The sequence below is a fragment of the Abramis brama genome (genome assembly GCF_963993115.1).
Source record: "Abramis brama genome assembly, chromosome: 19".
NCBI classification, from domain to species: Eukaryota; Metazoa; Chordata; class Actinopteri; order Cypriniformes; family Leuciscidae; genus Abramis; species Abramis brama.
Window position 1 is genome coordinate 6,080,394 of NC_139981.1, and position 24,044 is coordinate 6,104,437.

At 37.4% G+C, this 24,044-nt stretch overlaps 1 protein-coding gene across 4 annotated transcripts; it reads right to left on the minus strand.

The window, feature by feature from the left end:
• On the minus strand, positions 1-24,044 carry ide (insulin-degrading enzyme). Of its 4 annotated transcripts, none has more exons than XM_084093115.1 (26): positions 23,962-24,044; positions 23,681-23,821; positions 22,500-22,684; positions 21,241-21,448; positions 18,300-18,469; positions 17,340-17,462; positions 16,839-16,951; positions 14,205-14,367; positions 13,934-14,026; positions 13,761-13,852; positions 12,883-12,963; positions 12,301-12,404; positions 10,408-10,510; positions 10,033-10,155; positions 9,842-9,924; positions 8,694-8,838; positions 7,463-7,573; positions 6,360-6,480; positions 6,186-6,277; positions 5,706-5,817; positions 4,630-4,797; positions 4,220-4,492; positions 4,059-4,120; positions 3,227-3,299; positions 3,066-3,133; positions 1-649 (listed from the first exon to the last, which is right to left on the minus strand). In XM_084093115.1, the coding sequence occupies exons 2-26, from the start codon at positions 23,713-23,715 to the stop codon at positions 554-556; spliced, it is 2,997 nt and encodes a 998-aa protein (XP_083949241.1). In that variant the 5' UTR covers positions 23,716-23,821; positions 23,962-24,044; the 3' UTR covers positions 1-553. The 4 variants fall into 4 exon arrangements, with proteins under 4 accessions (XP_083949241.1, XP_083949240.1, XP_083949243.1 ...); XM_084093114.1 differs by lacking the exon at positions 8,694-8,838 and adding an exon at positions 9,202-9,346; XM_084093117.1 differs by lacking the exon at positions 23,681-23,821 and having other exon boundaries at positions 23,962-24,038.

Here is a 24,044-nt window from a genome sequence, read left to right on the forward strand (position 1 = left end):
TAACATTAAAAATTGTTTATTATATTTCTCCAACCGCAAATAAAATCAAGTTAGCCACCTTGCATTTACAACACTATCCTTAAAGATAAAACTCTGCCAACATGCACAGAAACTAAAAACAACTCAAAGCAAATTGTTTAAATTAAACATTTTAAAAAATGTGCCAGAAAACCTGATCACTGATTAAAATCTTCTTAAGGCCAGTATTTCTTTTCTGGAGAGACATATCTTGATATATTTTAGCTCTCCAAATGCTCTCATGGTTTTGCTAAACAGTGGTGCAAATGAAATGAACAGCATTTTGAAATGAAACCGAACGAGGAAAAAGTGTCGTCGTGGCCAGCGAGTGATTCCTATATTATATAGGGATACAAATTTCTTGACAGAAGCAATATGAATCAAACATTGTATTTTTTCTAACTAAAAATGTAGCAAGCACCACTGTTGTGGCCCTGCCTGCTCACACGCACACAAACACACACTCACACAAACAAACGGACAACGATGTTACTGGCTCCATAATTGGGCGTCTCTGACAATCCCATGGTGCTGGTCACAGTTTGGCAGCCATGAAGTTGATGTGAGGTTTGGTGAGAGGGAACAGCGGCAGACTCCTTTTGAATTCGGTCATATCCTGAACTAATGATGGCTGAAAACACACACAGAGCAAGACAATGAGTGAACTATATTTTGACATTTATAAAGAAAAGGTGAGTGGTGCTTGGCCACACAACACTTCCCGTCATAATGCTAGGGGGTGTTGCTAGTTGTTTATGAAAAAAAAAAAAAAAAATTATATATTTACAGTGAGGAAAATAAGTATTTGAACACCCTGCTATTTTGCAAGTTCTCCCACTTAGAAATCATGGAGGGGTCTGAAATTGTCATCGTAGGTGCATGTCCACTGTGAGAGACATAATCTAAAAAAAAAAAATCCAGAAATCACAATGTATGATTTTTTAACTATTTATTTGTATGATACAGCTGCAAATAAGTATTTGAACACCTGAGAAAATCAATGTTAATATTTGGTACAGTAGCCTTTGTTTGCAATTACAGAGGTCAAACGTTTCCTGTAGTTTTTCACCAGGTTTGCACACACTGCAGGAGGGATTTTGGCCCACTCCTCCACACAGATCTTCTCTAGATCAGTCAGGTTTCTGGGCTGTCGCTGAGAAACACGGAGTTTGAGCTCCCTCCAAAGATTCTCTATTGGGTTTAGGTCTGGAGACTGGCTAGGCCACGCCAGAACCTTGATATGCTTCTTACAGAGCCACTCCTTGGTTATCCTGGCTGTGTGCTTCGGGTCATTGTCATGTTGGAAGACCCAGCCTCGACCCATCTTCAATGCTCTAACTGAGGGAAGGAGGTTGTTCCCCAAAATCTCGCAATACATGGCCCCGGTCATCCTCTCCTTAATACAGTGCAGTCGCCCTGTCCCATGTGCAGAAAAACACCCCCAAAGCATGATGCTACCACCCCCATGCTTCACAGTAGGGATGGTGTTCTTGGGATGGTACTCATCATTCTTCTTCCTCCAAACACGTTTAGTGGAATTATGACCAAAAAGTTCTATTTTGGTCTCATCTGACCACATGACTTTCTCCCATGACTCCTCTGGATCATCCAAATGGTCATTGGCAAACTTAAGACGGGCCTTGACATGTGCTGGTTTAAGCAGGGGAACCTTCCGTGCCATGCATGATTTCAAACCATGACGTCTTAGTGTATTACCAACAGTAACCTTGGAAACGGTGGTCCCAGCTCTTTTCGGGTCATTGACCAGCTCCTCCTGTGTAGTTCTGGGCTGATTTCTCACCTTTCTTAGGATCATTGAGACCCCACGAGGTGAGATCTTGCATGGAGCCCCAGTCCGAGGGAGATTGACAGTCATGTTTAGCTTCTTCCATTTTCTAATGATTGCTCCAACAGTGGACCTTTTTTCACCAAGCTGCTTGGCAATTTCCCCGTAGCCCTTTCCAGCCTTGTGGAGGTGTACAATTTTGTCTCTAGTGTCTTTGGACAGCTCTTTGGTCTTGGCCATGTTAGTAGTTGGATTCTTACTGATTGTATGGGGTGGACAGGTGTCTTTATGCAGCTAACGACCTCAAACAGGTGCATCTAATTTAGGATAATAAATGGAGTGGAGGTGGACATTTTAAAGGCAGACTAACAGGTCTTTGAGGGTCAGAATTCTAGCTGATAGACAGGTGTTCAAATACTTATTTGCAGCTGTATCATACAAATAAATAGTTAAAAAATCATATATTGTGATTTCTGGATTTTTTTTTTAGATTATGTCTCTCACAGTGGACATGCACCTACGATGACAATTTCAGACCCCTCCATGATTTCCAAGTGGGGGAACTTGCAAAATAGCAGGGTGTTCAAATACATTTTCCTCACTGTGTAAAGTAAAAATAAATAAATATATATATATATATATATATATATATATATATATATATATATATATATATATATATATATATATATATATATATATATATATATAATTTCTGAATTCTAAGCTTACCTTAAGCTTTAACATTAACATTTTGCTACCTTGCAAGCATATATATATAATTATTATTATTATATATATTTCTGCTCACCAAGGCTGCATTTATTTGATCTAACAGCAATATTGTGAAATATTATTACAATATAAAATAATTATTGTCTATTTTAATGTCATTTAAAAGTAGTTTGATCCTTCAGAAATCATTCTAATATGCTAATTTGCTCCTCAAGAAACATTTCTTCTTATTATTATAATAATGTTGAAAACAGTTGTGCTGCTTAATATATTTGTGGAAACTGTGATCTATTTTTTTTCCGGATTCTTTGCTTAGCAGAAAGTTCAAACAAACAGCATTTTTTTTTTTTACATAGATATCATCATATTATAAAATGACTTTACAGACAGACAGAGTATCTTACTGACCACAAACATTTGAACAGTAGTTTAAAACAATCATCTAATATTTGTATTAAAAAAAAAAAAAACAACAAAAAAAAACACATTGGACCACCACTACTGTACATATACATCTATGCAGTACCTGAGGAAGTGAGGGGGCAGGAGCCAGATTGACATCATTTTGAGCAGGAAACTCTCCAACCACTGGACCTGAAGGAAACACATGGCAGAAATAAATGAATCTGTCCAGCTGCATCAGTCAGTCCAATCAAAATGTCTCAGCCTCATTGTGTCAGTACTCACAGGAGTCCATCTCTCTAGACAGCACATGCACGGACACCTTGTGTCTTCTGGGGGCATCGATGGCCAACAAGTCCTGGAGAGAATAAATATGACGATCAAACCACATGACAAGATGAGGAATTGAGCTTTTGGAGACCTCACGAATAAATTAGCATTTGCAAAGTGAGCTGTTTATTGAAATTCATACACAATTCACAAAATAATTCAAGTATAGATTAGATTTATAGATAATTTCTGCCTTAAAAGTGAACAATTTTTTTTTAATATATATATATATATATATATATATATATATATATATATATATATATATATATATATATATATATATATATATATATATATATATATATATATATATAAATGCAAAAAAAGGACCAAGAGACACCATTGCTGTCCATTATATGCGGTCAAGCTGGAGGCGTTTTTTTTTATATATATATATAAAAAAAATGCCTCCAGCTTGACAGCATATAATGGACAGCAATGGTGTCTCTTGGTCCTTTTTTTGCATTTATTTGCATACTGAATTGTGATTGGTCTATTTATCAGGCATCAACAAAAGGTGTTACATTGTGTCCAGATTCTTAAGACAAAAAACCCCCCAAAACAAACAAACAAGATGTGTGCTGAATGTCGAAGCAATTGCAAAATGCAAATTTTTATTTACACAGAACAAAGTCTGAATTCTAAGCTTACCTTAAGCTTTAACATTATTATTTTGCTACCTTGCAAGCACTGGAATTTTATTCAGGAAATACAAATTTAATTGATGATGATAAAAAACACAGTGATAATTTCAGAGTGATAATGTGTTCAGATCATCACTAACCCTGTAAAACTGCATAATGTGTTCCTTAGTCAGTGTCTTCAGGTAAGCCACTTCAATATTATCTAAATCAGGCAAGAAAATCAAGGAAAAACACATTAAAACTTCACAGATACTTCACGCAGAGTACAAGTTCATTTCAACAGCTAAATAACAACTCTCACCCCTGTCAAAGTTATACTGTTGGGAGATGATCTCTCCCCAGTACTTGGCACACTCGGCCGCCAGCTTCTTGGGTTTGTCGAGACGGCGAATGGTCAGTGCCTGGATGTGTTTCTGAAACGCTTCCTCTCCCATCTCCTCCACACTCTTCTCCATGGTCTTGAGGAAGGCCTCCACACGAGACTCCAGGTAGTGAGGAGCTTTTTCAGACTGGATGATGAAACGCAGACCCTGCACTCCATTGGCCCTGCGAGGGCCGCTGAACACAATGTAACCTGGACACAGGCAGAAATAAATGATGTTCTTAAGATCAGTTTGATCAATAGGACGAGCTTGGAGTTTTGTCCTATAACCACATCATTAGATGCACACACACACAACTGAGGACATTTCCCATGAGTGTTTGTGTTACCCAGCTGTTCTTTGGTGCGTAGCGTGTTGAAGCATGGCTCAGAGATGATTTGACAGAAGAGCTCCAGCAGCATGTTCTCATGGGTGTTCTGCATGTCCGTCTGATAGTAAATCTCGATTCCACAGTTATTGTGGACATCGTTCCTCTGCTGGTAAACATACCAACCACCTGATAACCACAGAGAACTGGACTTAAACACAAGAACCATGACAAACACACACAACAAACACATCATAGACCGCAAATTACACACCACAGATTCAGGTTTAACACCAGAGTTGTAATTTCTTTTGTAAGTTTCTTCCTATGAAGATGCATTTAATTAAAAAATTAAATAAAGTAAGACTTTTAAAACACACAATATTTTTCTTAACTCTACAATTGTATTAAATATATCTGTCAGATAATAATGAATGGTTAAGAAAGAGATTAAGTTTAGATTTTGTTTTAGATTGTGTGAAGTCCAAAGGACCTTTCACTATTAATTACTTGTCTATATGAATCTGTATAATGATATAAACTGTTTAAAAGTTCAGAGTCAGTAAGTTAATTTTTATTAACTTAACTAAAAGTACATATTTATTAAAAATATAAATATTTATTAAATTCAGCAAAGAAGCATCAAATTGATTAAAACAGACAAGTTATAATTCTCATTTCAAATAAATGCTTTCTATTCAAAGAAAAATAAATTCATCATGGTTTCCACAACTGTTTTCAACTTTGATAAGAAATATTCCTTGAGCAGCAAATCGGCATATTATAATAATTCCTGAAGGATCATGTGACACTGAGGACTGGAGTAATGATGCTGAAAATTCAGCTTTGCATTAAATTACATTTAAAAATATATTAAAATGGTTATTTTAAACTGTAATAATATTTCACAATATTACTGTTATACTGTATTTTTTATCAAATAAATGCAGCCTTGGTGAGCAGATAATTGTATATTGTATATTGTATAAGTGGATACAAAGCTCAGAGTTGGAGAAAAGCTGAGTGAGAGTGTGTGTGTGTGTGTGTGTGTGACCAGCTGAGATGTTGCATTTAAGTTTGTGGTGCTAGGCACTTACCGTCAGGTACCTGCACTTCCCTGTAGCGTATCAACTGACTCGGTAGCAGGGGTTTAGTGTGAGCATGCTCAATGAGAGTGTCCTCCAACATTTGCATCATGCCCAGAGCAGACTGGAGACAACAGGCAGAAACTGCTTATCACTAACTATAACATGGTGTAATGTTAGATTTTGTTTTCATGATCATGACGGGTTAATGTGTGAGCTACTTCGATGAATCTTCAGTCAGCTCATATACATAGATATATACAGATTTCAGTCACATTATGTATATTTTATAACAAAAACAAGACGTGTAACCACTCAAACCTCCAAGGTTTTGTCTGAATCACAGCTAAATACTAGACACGAGAATACCAAATCATGGGTGGTGAATGGCATGTTTAATTTATTATTATAGGAATAATTTCAACGTGTCCGGACACAAACCTCTCTTTCCCCCCTGCCTTTTCTCTAAGAGAAATGATTTTTAAAACAAACCTGTTTGGTAATGTTGCCATGCAGCAGGGCTTCAATGTGTAACCGTGACAACAGCTGCGGTATGAATGCCTTCAGGCGAGGTAACGTCACATCTGAGAAACACATTCACAGCATGAGCACACATGGAGGAGACCACAGCACTCGTATTGACAGAGCAATGAAAGAGTGTCGCACCATCCAGAGAGTCTCTGAGTTCGTCTTTGGTCCAGGCCACCTCAGTCATGAGGAGCCGCAGGTAATACATGGCGTGCTGGTGAGGCTGCTCAGCACGGAAATTATTCAGAGACCTCATGTACTGAAAAAAAACAAAGAAAAAAACTTGTCACAGTTACAGACTAAGCACATTTTCTCTTGGTGTTTGGATCTGTAGATGATTACCAGGCCCAGGTGGAATCCACAGATATTTCTGTACCATTTCTTTTGGGGAAATTCTTGGTAAAAACATGGTGTTAAGAGACTAAATGTTAGTCGGTGAGACGAGGCTAAGTCAACCAAATTTTAATTAGTCGGATAGTCGCAGAAAAGTCATACAGTGAACACGGCTGGTGTTCATCAAATGTTTGTTCATCGACCTCAAACATGGCTTATTTGAAACATGCAAGTAGTAGCCTAATGTTCTCTAACATTAATGTTAACCTGGATAAATGTACGCCGTTATTAGGCGCATATCCAAGTGTTTGTGGGAAGTGTGGAAGCTAAATCAGTAGTTAACTTAACGTGCATTTCTCTCTATAGGCGCATCCAGTATACTGTGGAGATGAGTTAGCGTCGTCAACTTCATCTTTGCAGCTGACACTGATGCAAAAAACACTAGTTTATTAATAAATTATCATCATGTTCAAACCATCTCCTTTTTGCTTTTGCCTGGGCTTTATGTGCACTTGAGCACTTAATTCAGATTTGAAAAGCTCATTATTATATTAAGTATTGTAAGTAATGTTAATGTATTGCAAGTCAAGGTTACATATTTTTTTTCTCAGCCCTGAAACTCAAACCATTTTCTGATGCCACCCCTCCAGTAAATATTTAAGTAATTAAAGTAACATAAACGTGTGACTATTCGACAAATGGCTTAAATTAAAGACTACTAGTCAACTAGAAAAGTCTTTAGTCAGGGTCAGCCCTAATTAAGAGGAGCTGAAAGCACAATGAAATTACACTAAATAAATTACAAGTAAACTACTGCAGAAATCTGCAGATTCCTTTGAGCGTAGTTTGTGTTATCTCTTCTTTACTCTTAGTATTTTAATGAGTGTGTGTTTGTGTACGTGTCTCACCGCTTCCTTAATGATATCAAATCGCTTCTCATCAATCTCAAATGTGGCCATTTTCTCCATGATCTTCTTCAGCAGGATGTGTTGTTTGTCACTATAACCCTTCACTGACAGCTGACGCACAAAGACAACAGCCATGAATATGCATTAGAATGAGTGATAAAAACAGCTCAAGAACAGACTTTCATCATCTTTACAATTGTGAAATGACATTAAAATGGAAGACACTGAAAGCACAGGACAGATGCAGACTAAAAACAACAAAGTTTCAAGTTACATCTTCAGACAACCAATGCAGTGCGTTCACTGTGATGAATGTGTATGCAAACAATAAGGAGTAAGTGAATCACACAGCAAGTGAGGTTAGGAACAGCCCAGCTTTGCCGCGTCATCCAAACCTTAGTCACCCCGTTTACCGCTTTTATTAACATCCATCTCGGTTGATCCTATCCAGTGATGGGGAAGCTACAGGTCAAGTAGTTGAAACAGTCAATTTACCCATTAAGGCAAGACACTACAGGCAAAATTGTTTTATGCACTACTAGTCAATTTTGTGATTTTGGGCTATTTTCCTACCATAAAATGTCTTTCAGAACAGTGAAAAGAAAACATCTAAAATACACAATTAAGTGTTTATTTTATTACACTTTTTCTATTTGCATCTGTAAGTTTCAAACAATTCATTTATTGGTTTAATTTTAATGCGGTAAGCGGTTAATGCGGAGTATATTTGAAAATACTAGGCATGTTAGTGTACTAGGCATGTTATGTTTAAATGTATGCAAGCACAAGAGCTTCAAAAGAGGGAAAGATATTTAGCAAATAACTCAGACTTTAGTCTTTTCCTTGCACAAATCTATCAAACGTATACAAGAGAATTTAAATAATGCCACCAGTCATATGGACTATGTCAAAGTCAATGGCTTTTTGGAGGTCATTTTATTTTTGCAGCTTGACGCATGTAAATTGTCTCTGCGTATTGTCTATTTTTGTTTTGTTCTTTTGGACATATACCATTACAAACACCTAAACCCAGCACAAAATACAATAACCCTTAAAAGTACCCAAAGCAGACTGACCAGAGACAGATATTTCGAAGGTATAACATTCCATCACTCTGCAGAAAGCAGAAGAATAGACAAGCGACTGGCACACTCAAAAGCCACAAGCTCCGCCCTTCACCCAATAGACCGCCCCTCTCTCCAAAGGGGGAGGGGCTTATCACCATACTTACAAGGATGGCATTCATTCCCGAGGCTATGCCATAGACCAACCCTGCCAGGCGGGCTGCATATGTATACTCTCTCAAATCATCCTTCAACAACCTGAGAAACAGGTAAGTCATGTTGCAGTGCAGCGGGTCTGCATATAGGTAGCGACTACCATGATGGAAGAAAGAAAAAAGGGAGGGGGAAATAGAACAAATGGAGTGATATTTGTATGGAAGGGTCATGACAAAACAAAAAGAAACGGATTGAGAGGGACCACAGACAGAGTATGAATATGCAGCCTCAGCTCCGGCACTAGTCTAGAGCTAGTCTACTGCTACTAATACATACGCAGAAAAAACAACAAGGAAAGAATGAGAAGAGTTTGCTGTTGTGTAAAAGCCACAAACAAAGCTACATTTGGGGTTACTATTACAAAGACAGAAACCACTGGTAGTCACTTGCTTGTACGTGAAGTTGGACTGTCTTCCTCACAGGAAGAGCATGTGGCGAGGGGGACATTAGCATACTTACATACATCCCATAGACGGTATTTTGAAGGTCATAGCTCAGGCCGGCTAGCTCGGCTGCATATGCATACTCGTTCAGGGAGTCCTTGAGCAGCTCAAGGTACAAATACGCCATGTTACAATGCAACGGGTCCACATACGCAAACGGGCTGTGGAAAGAACGTGAGTGATAAACCCTGTCTTTAAAAAGTTCTCTGAAGTATTAATTGTTTCTTAATGTTATAGAGTAGTTAAAGCAGAATTTAACAGGAATACAAATAAATTAGCATTTCAATTACTTTTAAAATGAGTATAAAAAGTATAAAAGCAAAATAGGTTGACACCACTGCAAGAAAAAAAAAAATTTAAACATCAGCAAAACCATTTTTTCATAACATTCAAGTAATTTGGGTGGATCTCAAGACACTTGTCAAAAACAGGTCTGGATCATATTTCACGTTAAAATCAAATTATATTTATTTTATTATACAACTATATTTTGCATATAAAAAACAATTAAACCTACTTTTGAAAAATGTCATCCTCTTGACACATAAATAATTAAGCACCCTCCAAATAACTGTTGTTACAGTTATGCAAATTATGACAAAAATAAAAAAGGAAATAAACATCATTGCAAAGTTTTTAATTTATGTTAAACCTACCTGAAAAACTCAAAGTTTAAACAAGCCTTGGGCAGGAAAAACTTGTCATCCTGTTTGAACCAAACTTTGCTCATTGCAGTGTCCTAAAAAAAAAGGAACAAAGAAAAGCCAGAAGTTTTAGAGATATTCAGATATTCGATTAAAGTTGCTCAAAGTGTAACCTGTACAATACGAGTTTCAGCAAAACATACCTTTATCAAGGTGGGGGCAGATGGGGAATCCTTCTCTAGAGGATAAATCTCAAAGTTTGTTGGGATGAATTCATTCTTCATTGGCAGTTTGAACTTTCCATTGAGGTCTGCCTTTAGCCATTTCTGAAACAAACAAAAAAAAGGAAACAATGATTTTTATTCTTGAAATTATTGTAATTACAGTAAACCACTTCAAATGAATCTGCTTATTGATGGTCATAGTAAAGTAGAGGTTAAGAGACTTATTAGCACAAGGCCAGTCTCCTTCGATCATAATGCTCATAGTACATGGATCATCCATTCAACTTTTTGAGTTTCCCATCCAGACCATTTCCCACTAGTCTAAGTTCTGAATGAAAATCAAATGCATCTCACCTTAATAACCTCATCAGTAATGGCTTCCTGTTTATACTGCGTTCCGTACCACTCCTCAGTCCGGTCCGTCTGTCCTTCAAATGATTTGGAGACAACAGCGACCCTAAAAAAAAAAAAAAAAAAAAAAAAAAAATGAAGCCAGAAGAATTGAAGATCACTGCACCAGACAGTGCATGACACCATCCATTTCTCATGACTCCCTAGGGGAAAATGGGCAGTGCAATTTTGATTTTATCAGATCTCTGGCTCTGTAAATAGATTGGGAATTATGGTCATTACATCAATCAAAGGTTTGAGTTTCCCGGAGCTTCTCAATCTGCTGTGCAGGGCTTTAGATCAATGCACAATTTCTGGACAATTTAGACCGCCATGATCGATAAAGAACTTTTGGAACTATGACATGCTATTCTGGACGCTCCTGCATCAATCAATTGCATAAGAGAGCCCAGAATAGGTTTTGTCTAAAAACCGCGAACACTCCTTTCCAAAATTAGTCCAAATCACACAAGGTTACCAGCAGGATACTGCAGTCTCAGACCATTCACTCACTGTCTGGTGCTTTGTGCACACAAAAACAGCAAGTGCTTTCTCAATCTGGCAAGCTTTAATTTGATTGGTGCTACACCTTTTCCAGCACTCAGGGTGCACAGATTTGATCAGCCTTGCAGGAAATAAAAGTGGCGTTTACAAAAGTACTGGGTTGCTACAATGCGCACTTCTGAGAAAGAACTAGATACTGGATTTGGCAAAGTTTGACATTCATGAGCACTTAAACGTTCACTTAAAAGTAATCAGTATACACAAATGTTCATTTTGATTAAAATTTATGGTAACACTTTAGTTTAGGGTCCAATTCTCACTATTAACTAGTTACTTCTTAGCATGCAAATTATGAGCATGAGGCAGAAAGTCATAGTTAATAGTTAGTTAATAGTGAGAATTGGACCCTAAAGTGTGACCAAATTTATTTATGTCTAAAGGTAATTTCCAAGTTAATTTCCGATAAACCCACAGCTAAATTACACAATGTAGTTGGTCACTTTAAATATGGTTCAGATGGTCTCTACCTGTCTAAGTTGGCAGTTCTTGGCCAGAAAAAGCTAGATCAGATTTTATGCCGATAGCCAAATGTCTGGCTGTGTGAGACTATGGCCTTCTAGTGTTGCAGTACTTTCAGAAAGGTCAGCGGTATAGTTAAATCACCAAGAAATATATGACAAGCAGCAAATCACCAGCTCTGAAGTCAAAGTCTTTGTCTTAATCTGAATAGTTTGGAAATACCAAGACAAAATGAAATTTAGGAACCCTACAAGTTCTTCCATCCCCAAAACAACATGAGAGCAGCAATGGTAGGGTTGAGATCTACTTCAAACAGAGAGAAAAGGCTCTTTTAAAGCTGAAAAGGAAATTGAATTTGAAAGCCTTCGTCACATTGGTGAGAATCTGAAGTGGGATTCTAACAAACACAGCAAGAAGATTCAGCTTCAAACACTTCAAAAACATAAGACTAGCAATCTGAGCCCAGTTTAGCCCTGAGCAGCAATGCATTAAAGAAGCTGATGTTTGCTTTGCACATGTTCAAATATAAAGCTCCTTCAGTGGGTCTTTGAAGAGAGCGGCCAATGGCTGGACATCTGTGTTAAACTAATCTCATCCTGAGGGGACAATAAACTTCTTTTAGGTCCATCCACAGGTGCAACACCAATGACATTGTTTCAGTTTAATAATTGGGATTAGTGATTTGAACGAACCCCAAATCCTAAGAGCAATAGTGATATATCCTTGACAACCACCAAAATAAAATAATTCAGAGTGCTTTCTTTTACAGGTTATGCACATAAAAGTGTGTATACATGTAATAAAACAGAAAGAAGTCCTTGTATGTGTGCTCACCTGACATTCTCCGGCCTCAGTTTATCAAGCACCATCTCTATGAGATCTGGCTTGAACTCCTCCAGTAAGTATTCTGCAGCTAAGATTTCCTCCAGCGGATAGTACTGACACACAGAAAGGTGATTTCAGCATCATACACAGAAACGGGGTATATGTTGTGCTCTCAATGAATATCTGACCTTTTCACAAGTTTTTTTTATAGATTTCCTTTAAATATTTGATATAAACGCACTGCATCCCACAATACAATGCACACAATGTTAAATATCAAATGTGACAAATGATCAAGAAGCAATAACAATTATTAACATCCTTCTTGAAGAAAAGATTACATCAAATTAGTGCTTAAAAATAAAAATTCTAAATAGCTATGGTCTTTTTTTCCTCAAGGCAAATGTTAAATTTGAAATAGATAGAATACTGTATACTGTATTGTATTCAGTACACTAGTATTCCATACCAAACAAAATATTTAACACTGGCTATGATTTCCTGACAATACAGAGCAGCACCCTGATGACACAAGCACCTGTAACCATGGTGACAACCTTTTAAAGTATTTTTAATGAGAGAGACACCTACATGCAGTAGTCCAGCCACTTTAGACGTGTATCCACGAGGACGTTCCTTATCCTTGAATCTGAAAGCCACAGTGTTCAAATCCTGCAAAAACAAAAATGTAGAGACAAATCAGTGATATACCAACCACCAAGTTTCATGGTTCAATTGTCATGAGCAGCAGCATGTGAAAATTCACCTGGTGTTATGTCATAGAGGTTTGGAAACCCATTCATTGATAATGAATTTTAAATTATTGGGTGAACTAGCCCTTCAGTTGTATTTTTCCCCCAAAGTCCATGTTTTCCATTTTATTTTGTCTGGATTCTATTATTAATGGTTTAATTATTCTCAAATAACCAGAAAGGATGGCTAATCAATTGAATTCATAAAGGTTTATATGAATAATTAAACATTTTAACAACAATAGGTCCCTATGTATTATTCCCCCAGAAATTCTGCAGTGTTATTTTTTTCTGGATTCTGTATTTTATGATGTAATGATCAAATGAATGCATAAAAGAATTTGATCTTTACTTTTTTTTGCAAACAGTGCTGCACAAGAGAGGTTTTACAGTTTTAATTAAAACAGGCGAATAATTGTGTGATATTCCTAAGATAATAATATTTTAATAAACTGAATTCTTATTGTTAATACTTTAAGTACATTCCATTGCACAATAGTAATATATTTGTCATAATTTCTTCCATTTCTTTTGACAATAGTTTTATGAAAAGAAATGTACAGACATACTTTTGATTTATTGATACATTTTTTTTTTTAAAGGTGACATTCCATGTTACACACTACATTTGGTTTTCATGACTGAATTCCACGATTCCGTCAGCTTTTTCTACATCGTGGAAATCATAGGGCCCTACTTTAACAAGAATGTTCATACCTTGCACTCCTGAAAGACCCACTCTTGAGGGCCCTCCGTCCGCAGCTTCTGAATGTACTGGAACATGTGGAAGATGATATCCTCGACATGCACTAGAGACAGAAAATACAGCATAAACAATCAAAAACATACTGACCAGCACAAATAGACACAAAAACACTCTAGGTCCTTACACAGCCCCTCTTCTGTCAAATCCACATTAATTATGAAGAACATGAATCCTCTGGCTCCTTCTTTCTGGCCTCCGACTAGCGTGTTCACCCATCCTGAAGAGAGACAGAGTGCATCCATGAACAACACGCCGCTAAGAACGAAAATATATGGATCCAAGCTAGTGTTTTACAAGTCCAATGCTATGTTCTATTCTTAAGTCACAAGTTACTTAATTTTTTGTCTGTTTTATCATTTAGGAACTTAAAGCTGAATCTATCTTTCCTGACAAACCTTTAGATTTGAGCTCAGACAGAAGACTCCCTGGACCCTCATGTCCAATCAGATGGCCCAGATAATGACCAGGATTTGATTTGTAGTACTTCTGCAGGTCGGGGATGGGGAAGGTCACGTATAAGTTTCTAATGTCCTTGATAGGCACAACTTTATAAAATTGCTGTGGGGGAAGAGAGAAGGAATGAAGATGAGTCAGACACCAAGAAAACAGCAGCAGTGGCAACAACTGTTTTCAACACTGATGATAATAATAATAATAATAAGAAGAAGAAATGTTTCTTGAGCACCAAATTCAGCAAGGATCATGCGACACTGAAGATTGGAGTAATTATGCTGAAAATTCAGCTTTGATCAAAACAGTTATTTTAAATTGCAATGATATTTTAACCCTCTGGAGTCTGAGCGGTTTTCTGGGCCCTTGAGATGTTCTGACATGCTCTTACATTTGTGCTTTTTTCAGTTGCTTATAAACATATTAATGGCAAAGGTGTAAATTCACTCTATAAAGCACAAACAGGGCTACCATAATATGTGAGCCACGTGTATGTACATGTTTTAATTTTTGAGAGAATAATGTTTATGCGTGGATATTGAAAAAACTAAAAACTAAAATTTCTGAAATAAGGCCACAAAACACATAGTAAATGTGTCAATAAGACTTTTGACCAATGGATGTCGTCGCCTATAGTTTTTTCTTCAAAATTATGTGAAAATAGTCTTGCTTTATCGTTCAAATAAAACCATACATTGATTTAAATTGATGTAAAACAGGTTTTGCTTGGAAAGCCAATATGCGAGGGGGCGTGAACGAGGAGTGGTTTACACCTGAATTACCACCCACTCTGCATAATGATGAGCCATTCACACAGGTGTGAAACTGGCTGAGCCACAATGCTTGGACAAAAGATATTTAGAAGAAGACTTATATTGACCATTTAAGATTTTGCTTACATCTATCTTGTACATATGTTGTGCTATTTTATTAAAAAAGTTACAATTACAACAATAATTACAATTTCAACAATATTTCAAGTGTACTCTTTCTTTGTAAAAAAAAAGAAAGATTATAGGCCTACATTTTATCTATGTATTCATTACTTTGAATATAGCCAACATTGGAACAGCTAACATCTTAGTTGATGACTTTATTTTTGACAAAAATATTAGGCTATTTTATATATAGATTTTTACTCATCTCAGTATAGCAATACAGTTTGCTAAAACATCATCATTCGTTGACGATAGGCTTATTTACTTTAAATCCAGGAAAGTTGTTAGTGAAAAAATTATTAAAATTAAGATACAATTGATACAAAACGAAATTCGTTTTAAAGAAAGGATTGGTACTTTCTGTTTTGAGGTCTCTGTGAAAGTTTGAAAGTCTTTTAGTGTTTTTTTTTTTAGAGCTCGCGTCCATAATGGAGAAAAAACAGAGCGCATGCCGTTCATTCGTCAATAAACAGAAACCCGAGAAGGAAAAACTTACTAGTATTCCTCAGCTCGTATTCCTCGTATTCCTCATTATTCCTCACAGCGCTGCAAGACGGTGTAAGCAAGTAATGTTCTGAATAAACTTGTGTTTTGGTTTTCTCGAGCTGATGGGGGCGTTCACAGGATTGCGCGGATTACCTCAGCCATTTGCGTTTGAATAGCGTGCGCTCTCCGTGGGCGGAGTCACATTACATTTGAATTAGCTCTAATTAGGTCGACTGGAATCGCTCTCTTTTAATACAGATTTCACAAGATGAGAATATTTGTTTTTTATATAAATTACTTCATTTAAAAGAAGAGATTTCAAGCTTCATAAAGACATATATCACTTGTATGTGTGAGAAGTATTCACTGAGTTATGGTTCATTTTCGGACGCGTTTCAGAATGGACTACACGGACAGAGAGAAGGCAGAACTCGCTTCGTGATTATTTTTCTTTATTTGTCGAAAAGCACAACCCTATGTTTTTATTGTGAGTATACATAAAAATAATACACATTTAACAGAATCGATTGATGTATGGAACTCCTATGGAAAATCAAAGTCAACAGAGTATTCATGAGTTTCTTTTACACTGATAAAAAAAAAGCGAGCTGGTATCGCCGGCGATACCGTCGACCTCAGGGGGTTAAAGTATAACTGATTTACTGTATTTCCGATCAAATAAAAGTATGTATAAGAACCGTCTTTTAAAAAACATTAAATATTATTAACCCGACACTTTTGAACAGTACTGTATAATATTACAGTTTATTACATGGCTTGGTTGAATTCTAATGTAGAATGCGGTCTGTTATTTCTTGATAACAGACGCTGCTAAGTATAACACATCGTTGCCATGAAAAACAGAGCGTTGCTAAGGACGCAGGATTCTAACCGTAGAGACGGAACAGACTATTTTCTTTAGCGGAAGCAATACAATCACTTTTTAAATCAATATTTTGTGTCAAATTATTGATTTATTTGGTAGGTAGCCATGTAATAAGCGGGATAATGTAGAGCGAGGCGGTTGTTATAGCGAATACAACCCCTTCAGGCTAATTCAACAACCGCCTCGCTATACATTATCCCTTACATAGCATTTCCATAGCAGGTTTAGGGTGTATTCTGTATTGTGCACAATTAGGGCTTAGATCTCACCCTCAGGTGTTCCTCCTGGAAAGGGTGTGTTGGGAATTCTGGGATAGGGACATTCTTGTTCTCTACCTCTCCAAAAAGTTTCACCACCATAGATGTCAAATCATCCAGCGTCTCTGTCAAAGTGTGTCAGACACAATGTTAAACCCAGAATAAAAGCACTTCATCACTGCACCCTTCAGAATACGTTCTAGTCTGTGCAAAAACAAACTATGAATCATTCAACAGAATGACAAAGAAAAAGGAAGATCTCATGAAAGATTCAGCATCAGACTGAGACTGAACTGAGAAATCTGCTGTGCACTGCATGGAGATCACTGATCATTGACTTTACTGTCAGCTACATTTATGTACAAAGCTTGAGGATTCAGATTTTTTTATTTTTTTTATTAAACAGTGCATGTGAACATCTGGAAGATTGAAATGAGGAAAAAATGTTCTTCACCCACTAGTGAGTTCAAAATGTAAGAAAATTATTTAAGGGATTTGTGGCTGGTGACTGACCTCTGCCCAAGACACACAATCCCATCAGATTGGAGGAGTAGTAGGTGGAGTGAAACTTGAGCAGCTCCTCACGGATATCGATGCCCTGCTGAGACGGCCTTGTCTCAAGGGTTAACTTATTGCCTAGACAAAAGAGACATTCACAAAAAACACTAATTAGTGGAAACGAACCTGCATGGACAAGAAAGTAATTCAATAAAGTCAATAGCCATTTAACAGTTTGTACCAAGGGACGAAGGCAACTTTAAATTCACACAAACAGCTGCAGAATGTGCAGACCTGCCAGAATTAAATTGTGATGGAGAAGAAAATTAACCTGTGTTCGTTTTAGAGTGTGGCCATATGAATCCAAGCCAAGATCTGAGGATGACTGTTCTGATGAAGTGGCCCATGGACATCATTAGGACAATTTAGTATTTCTGAGCTATTGCTATACCATTAAGATCAATGGTAGATGGTACTTAATTTAGGATGAGCAGGCATTCTTATACTGGGGACATTATATTGGACCAAAAAATGCATAACATCAATAAATTGATTTCAAAAGGTTTGATAGTATGGTCTTTTAACAACACAGAAACGCTGATTTAATTACCAATAAACATTTGTTTGCAAGCATTAATTTTATCAAATAAACACGTTTTTCTCTGAATGGTGCTGGTTAATACGAGGGTAAAGTACAGAACAAACCACTTTTTTAAGAGCAAGCAAGCCTTATATAACTCAAGGCCGCCACCATCTGGCTATTCTGGGCACAGATAAATCTTCTCAGAGTAGATTATGCTAAATCGATTTAGACATTATTCTCCAGCTTTCTATTGTCCTTCACTGAGAATGAAGTATAGACAGCTTTTACAGTACCCAATGGGGGGGAAAGGCATGTTTCAAAAGATCTTAGGACTGAAAGGACAATATCTACATGAAAGATGCCATCAAATCAGATGTGCAGTATTTCCATACCAGTGCCAAACTTGCTAAAAGGGTGTTTGGGGTTCCCAGTGGCTTTCTCCAACTGAAACAGCCTCCATGCATCATTCATGAGGTTCTTCTCATGTTCTGAATCCACTGCGTTCACCTCTCGGTCCTTACAGCTCTCATCAAACAGAGGACAGAGGAAGAACTGGGAAAACCTGGGATGACAAAGTCAAACGCCATTTAATGCACTGCTTGATAAAGTTCTCTTACACAGTCAATGTCAGCTTACAGCTGCAGAACTCTCCATGTTCCTGTTAAAAATCATTTGAATAAATAGAATCTGATCTTAAAAGCATGCAAAGACATGAATGGCAACTGCCATGCAAATAAACACACTTCGTTACTGAGATTAGGGCCCTGTCCCAAATGGCACACTTTACATGCACTTACAGTCCTACAATACTGTAGGGCAGGGGTCGACAACAGATAATATCTGGCCCCCGCCCAGAGCTCAAGTTCTGAAAGACATTCAAATGAGTATGTGGATCGCTTCGTTTCGATAAAGACACACCGGCTTTGCATTCACAAAACTAGGTAGCATGAACGCATAGTTGTCTTTCCATTCTCCTTTGTATGCCCTATTTTCGCTGTCAACTTTCCTCTTTAGACTCTTTGATAGTGCCATTTTCTCTCACTAGCTAGCTTAAATGTTAACATCACTCTGCACACGACGTAATAGCGTACCTGCAGCACGCAAACAATTAAAAACAAATGCAGTTTAGTACGTGAGGATGCCATGGAATAATTCTGAGTGTAAAAGTATTACACCATATACACCAAAGTATTACTTAAGTAGGCTACGTCAAATAAGTTAGGCTCCATTGTGTAACAACAAGCAAATTAAAATGATACACATTTATTATTCACAATATGGAAAGAGGAGAAAAAAAAAAAAAACAGTTTGTTAAGAACATGACTCAAACATGCCATTAATGGGCTTATTCAAGTCCCCTTATTTTTTTTTGTTATTTTTATCCATGTGTGTTTTAGCAAGGCGGTCTGTGTTGCAAGTTGGTGAATGAAGATATGCGTCACTACTGCTTTAATTTATCCAGTGTAAATTTAACACAGACTAACAGCTCACTACCAATTACAAAAGACACTGTAACAGTCTGTCACAGGCAATGCTAGTGGCATTTATCAGCTGTAGGGTGTGCCATTTGTCATTTTAGGTTTCAGAAGGGTGTTCGCGAGCACCTTCTTTGCGGCCGACAAGTGCCCTCGATGCGCACTTTTAGCACCACAGTAGACTTCTACTCGACTGTCAAAGCAGCTTTACGTCACGAAAGTGTGGACTCAAAAGAAGATTGTGAGGGCTTTGGATTCCATTAGGGACAGGGCCTTTCACTGCTGAAAGTTACTTGCTGATCTGCATTTTTGGCAAATATGTATCAAAGAAAAACACCTAAATTATGGCACAGGCAAAATATAGATTTCAAATCAATAAAAATAATGCAAGATAAAGTATCACAGTATTTAAGACTTACCATAATACCACTATATTCTGGTGAGCCTAACATATTAAAATGAACAAATGGCAAGTTTAAAGGAGAACTCCGGTCAATTTTAACATTGAGCTCATTTTTTTGTACATTTGGAGTGCTGTCAGTACAGAGAACAACGACAAAAATCAGTGTTGCCTACACTGTGTTATCCTCTTTTTAAAATTTGCACTCTGTTGACTTCAATAGGGCAAGTTTTAAACCTGCTTTTAGCCTCTTAACATCCTTGATGTGTCATTACAAGTGCACAGGTCATGTGAGTGATTCCTTCAGAGTGAACATGGTGAATCTGACTGCAGTAGATGTGAAAGATATGAATAAAAATTATGTTTATTCAGCCAGCGCACATACCTGTATTTACATCTTGTTTTCGGTCGAAGTCCAAAGTAGTCGATTGTCGAGTTCACGCGCGTGATCATAGGTACTAAACCTATGCGCGTGAACTCGACAATCGACTACTTTGGACTTCGACCGAAAACAGGATGTAAATACAGGTATGAGCGCTGGCTGAATTATTATCATTTTTATTCATATCTTTCACATCTACTGCAGTCAGATTCACCGTGTTCACTCTGAAAATATGAAAACATACTTACAGGCTGTGTCTGTGAGTCAGAGGCGCCAGACTGTACATGCAAAGATGGAATTGCCCCACTTTTAAGAATCAGCCTTTGTGCACAGCTGGCCTTGTACTCTCACAGGTTCTGGAAACAGTCCTCCGAAAAATGCGCAGCACACAGTCGAAAAATTTGGTTGTACTGTTCTGGAACAATGTTGTAAATAAAGCTTAACGACTGTTTTCTATTTGTGTCCTCTTTTGGAAGGCCAAGCAAAGTACTTTGGCTTTCGCAACGAAAAACATAGCGTCTCCACGACATGGCGGCAACAATAACACAGCGAGAATAAAAGTTACGCCTTCTTTCTATACATTTGGGCGAGTTATGAAACTCTGAGCCCACATACTGACGTAGATTTGTGGGGGCGTGTTTGAATGAAGCGTTTTAGGAAGGCGTGGCTAAGCCTTAACTTTTACAAAGAATAGCTCTCTGCGTTTGAGACTGAGCTTTGTAACTCTGCAGATCTTATACATGCACAAACAGCTACATAACACACTTAAGAAAAAGGAAAACAAGGAATCGCATCATATGACCCCTTTAAATGTTTCAATGAGCAGGTGGTGCTCTGGTTCACATGAGCAGATGGGCTCCAAAGGGAAACTCTTCTCTCTATATCCCAGCAACCCGATTCCTCCTGGACATGTAACTCCACACCGATAGACACTGTGACACCTGAAGGTCTGAACCCTGCTCACCCTTTCACAAGTTCAAACAGCGCACACATTGCTCTTCAGCAGCTAAAACAGACCAGCATTACAGATGATTTTTTAATAAGTCACCAATTGCTCTTTTTTTGGATAAATTTACCTGTCCAATGCCCCTTGCAGATGCTCATGGGATACATCAAAGTAGTAATTTGTGTGCTCTCCACTGGTGAAGGCATTGGAGCTGCCGGCATGCTCGCTCAAGAACTGGCTGTACTCGTTCTCTTTGGGGTACTTCTCGGTTCCCAGAAACAGCATGTGCTCACAGAAGTGGGCCAGTCCTGAAATGTTCTCAGGATCTGACAAAGAACCTGGAGGGCAGTTAGAAGAGAAAACCAGGATATTATGAAGTGCAAGAAAACACTGCTTGCTCACACTTTGACAAAAAAAACAACAACAATCTAAAGCGTTTGACAAACTTGTACATCAAGCTGACTTTCACTGGAAGACAAGTTCAGGCAGTCAAGAACTTCACGCTTGCTTAAACCCATACATTTACACAAAGATCTGCATGAAGATAAGCTACAATGTTAAAGGCATTGGAAAGCATAGACAACTGGCTGCATCATAATATTCTGTCAGACAGGTTTTAGCCATCGTCTTTAGCCATCGTTCAGACATTCAGCACGAATCAGATTCAAATCCATTTAGTTGTTTCCAGTCTGAACAGCAAAAAATAAAACAAAACCATAAAAAAAAAAGCATAAAATATACAAACACAAATGTGTAAATCTTAAGTAAAACCACTTTTTAAAATTGTTACATTCAATTCAATAGGACAATGCACTCTTGAATAATTTTATGAATCATTTAATCCAGATTCATGTTGACTCAAATCAGACTGTTGAACAAATGAATGAAAATAGCAGAATTAATGTGAAAATCACTGATAAAACATTATCTGTTACACTGAAATAAATCCAACAATTTACATAAGAACTGATGTATGAATGACTTAAATTCATTCTGCTTGATTTTAATGATTGAGGGCCTCTGACAAACCTGTCATTGCACAAATGATCGGAGCCTTTAGTCTACTTTTCGGATCTGAAAACTAATCGGAATAGTGTGCAGCTCGAACAAAGCCTCGGAAAACTACTAAAACCAGGACAAGGGCAGCCGCCAAGGTCCGGACTATTAAAAATTGCTTTTTGAGGAAGGGAAAGCTACAGAGAGACAGATAGAGGCAACTCAATCAATTCTGTTAAAAAGCTATTGATGGCCAATAATGAAGGTTTGAGGCCAAGATGTCCTCGAGGTTAGTAATAAATAGTCTGTGTTAAAATAGAAGGGAGCAGAAAGCAAGTTAAGTGATGTGTCAAGCAGATATGTGCAAAATGAAGCAAAGAAATTCCCATTTACCTATGTGGACATCCAGTGCGGCTGATGATTTGTCAGTGGTGGGGTCACTGATGAGTATGGCTTTCAGCCCATTTGTAAAATCAAGACCTCGATACTCCCGTTTGTCTTCTGGAGAACGAATGATATCACTCACCACCCTCTTGACAGCCGGATCACTCATTCTGACGGACAGAGTCGAGACACACCTGGATGTGAAAAAGACATTTATTCAGAGTTAAGTCAGGCATTATCAAACAAAGTCAAAGGAAAACACACACTCCATGTGACAAGTATATTTCAGCTCCACAACACAAATACAGCCCGCCATGGGCCCCCAAAAAACACTTTCAGACAGACATATATAAAATATGGGTTAAAACGTCATGTTTAGCAATTTAGTTTCAGTAGAATTTTAATTCTTTAGTTTAAACGTTACCCTTTCATCTAAATGAGGCTTAGACCATTAATTTAGCTTAATTTAAAACATAGTGCTTTATGATTAGTTTAGTATATTTGGTTTACTGAGAAACTCAGTTAGTACTTTAACCCACGGTTTCACAGACCAGGCTTAAGCCTAGTCCTAGACTAAAATGCATGTTTGAGCTTTTTTAACTGAAATAAACTTGCACTGACATATCTTAAAATATATCAGTGCCTTTGTTTTGTCTCGAGATGCACACCAGCAAAGTTTTTCTTTTCTTTCTAAGCCACATTTATAAAAGCTACTTAATTGTCGTAATCGAAAACCTAATCCTGGCTAAAACCTGTCTGTGAAACCAGGCCTAAGTGTCAATTTAGTCCATTAGTTTATTTGAAACGCAAGTTCAGGTTTAGTTTAAGATTAAGTTGAGAGGTTTAACTGATATTAAGTTTTGTACATTATTGTAGTTTATTGATTTAGTTATGTGTAGGTTTAGTTTTCGTGTAAGTTTAGTCTAGTTTAAACAGTCCAGTCGGCTTTCAGCGTTTTCGTCTTTTGTTTTATTTTTTAAATATTGACTAACAGCTGAGTTATATAAAACAACAATGACAAATTCTTAAAACTCAAACATCTTCAGAATTAAAAAAAATAAACAATATTTGTGAGATACTGTGTCACGAGCAAATGCTATCGCGCGCGAGAGCAACACACGAGCCCGACGCCAGCGAACCGGGCCGCTCGTTGAACGAACTAAAAAACAAAGCAGAAATTTGACACTTACCTAATACTTCGAATGAAACCTGTGGATAAGATCATAAAATCGGAAGATAACTCGCTGTAAGGGCCCACCGGTTAACACATTTCTGCATACTTCTGCGCTGGATATCAAAACTCTGCTTAAGACGTCAGGACGCCATGATTTCTGCAGACGTAACCAATCAATCTCAGAGCATATAAAGCAGATTTTTACGTACCTTTCATTAATATAAGATAATACAAAATACGTGAAATATATACGCACATAGAACAAGTATTTGTATCAAATATATATGTTTAAAATACCCTTTGTTTTCCTGAAGTAGTTGGAATTGCTTAGTCACGCCTTGTCTACCATTGACGTTACGAAACAGACCACACCCACATCC

What these genes read in the sequence shown, in the direction of transcription:
- ide (XM_084093115.1), bottom strand. Translation starts at nt 23,715, where the DNA reads ATGATCTTATCCACAGGTTTCATTCGAAGTATTAG. An exon ending in TTACTGATGAGGTTATTAAG is followed by an intron (nt 10,156 to 10,407) that starts GTGAGATGCATT and finishes TGTTTGTTTCAG; the next exon opens with AAATGGCTAAAGGCAGACCT. An exon ending in ACATTATGCAGTTTTACAGG is followed by an intron (nt 3,300 to 4,058) that starts GTTAGTGATGAT and finishes TATTCTCTCCAG; the next exon opens with GACTTGTTGGCCATCGATGC.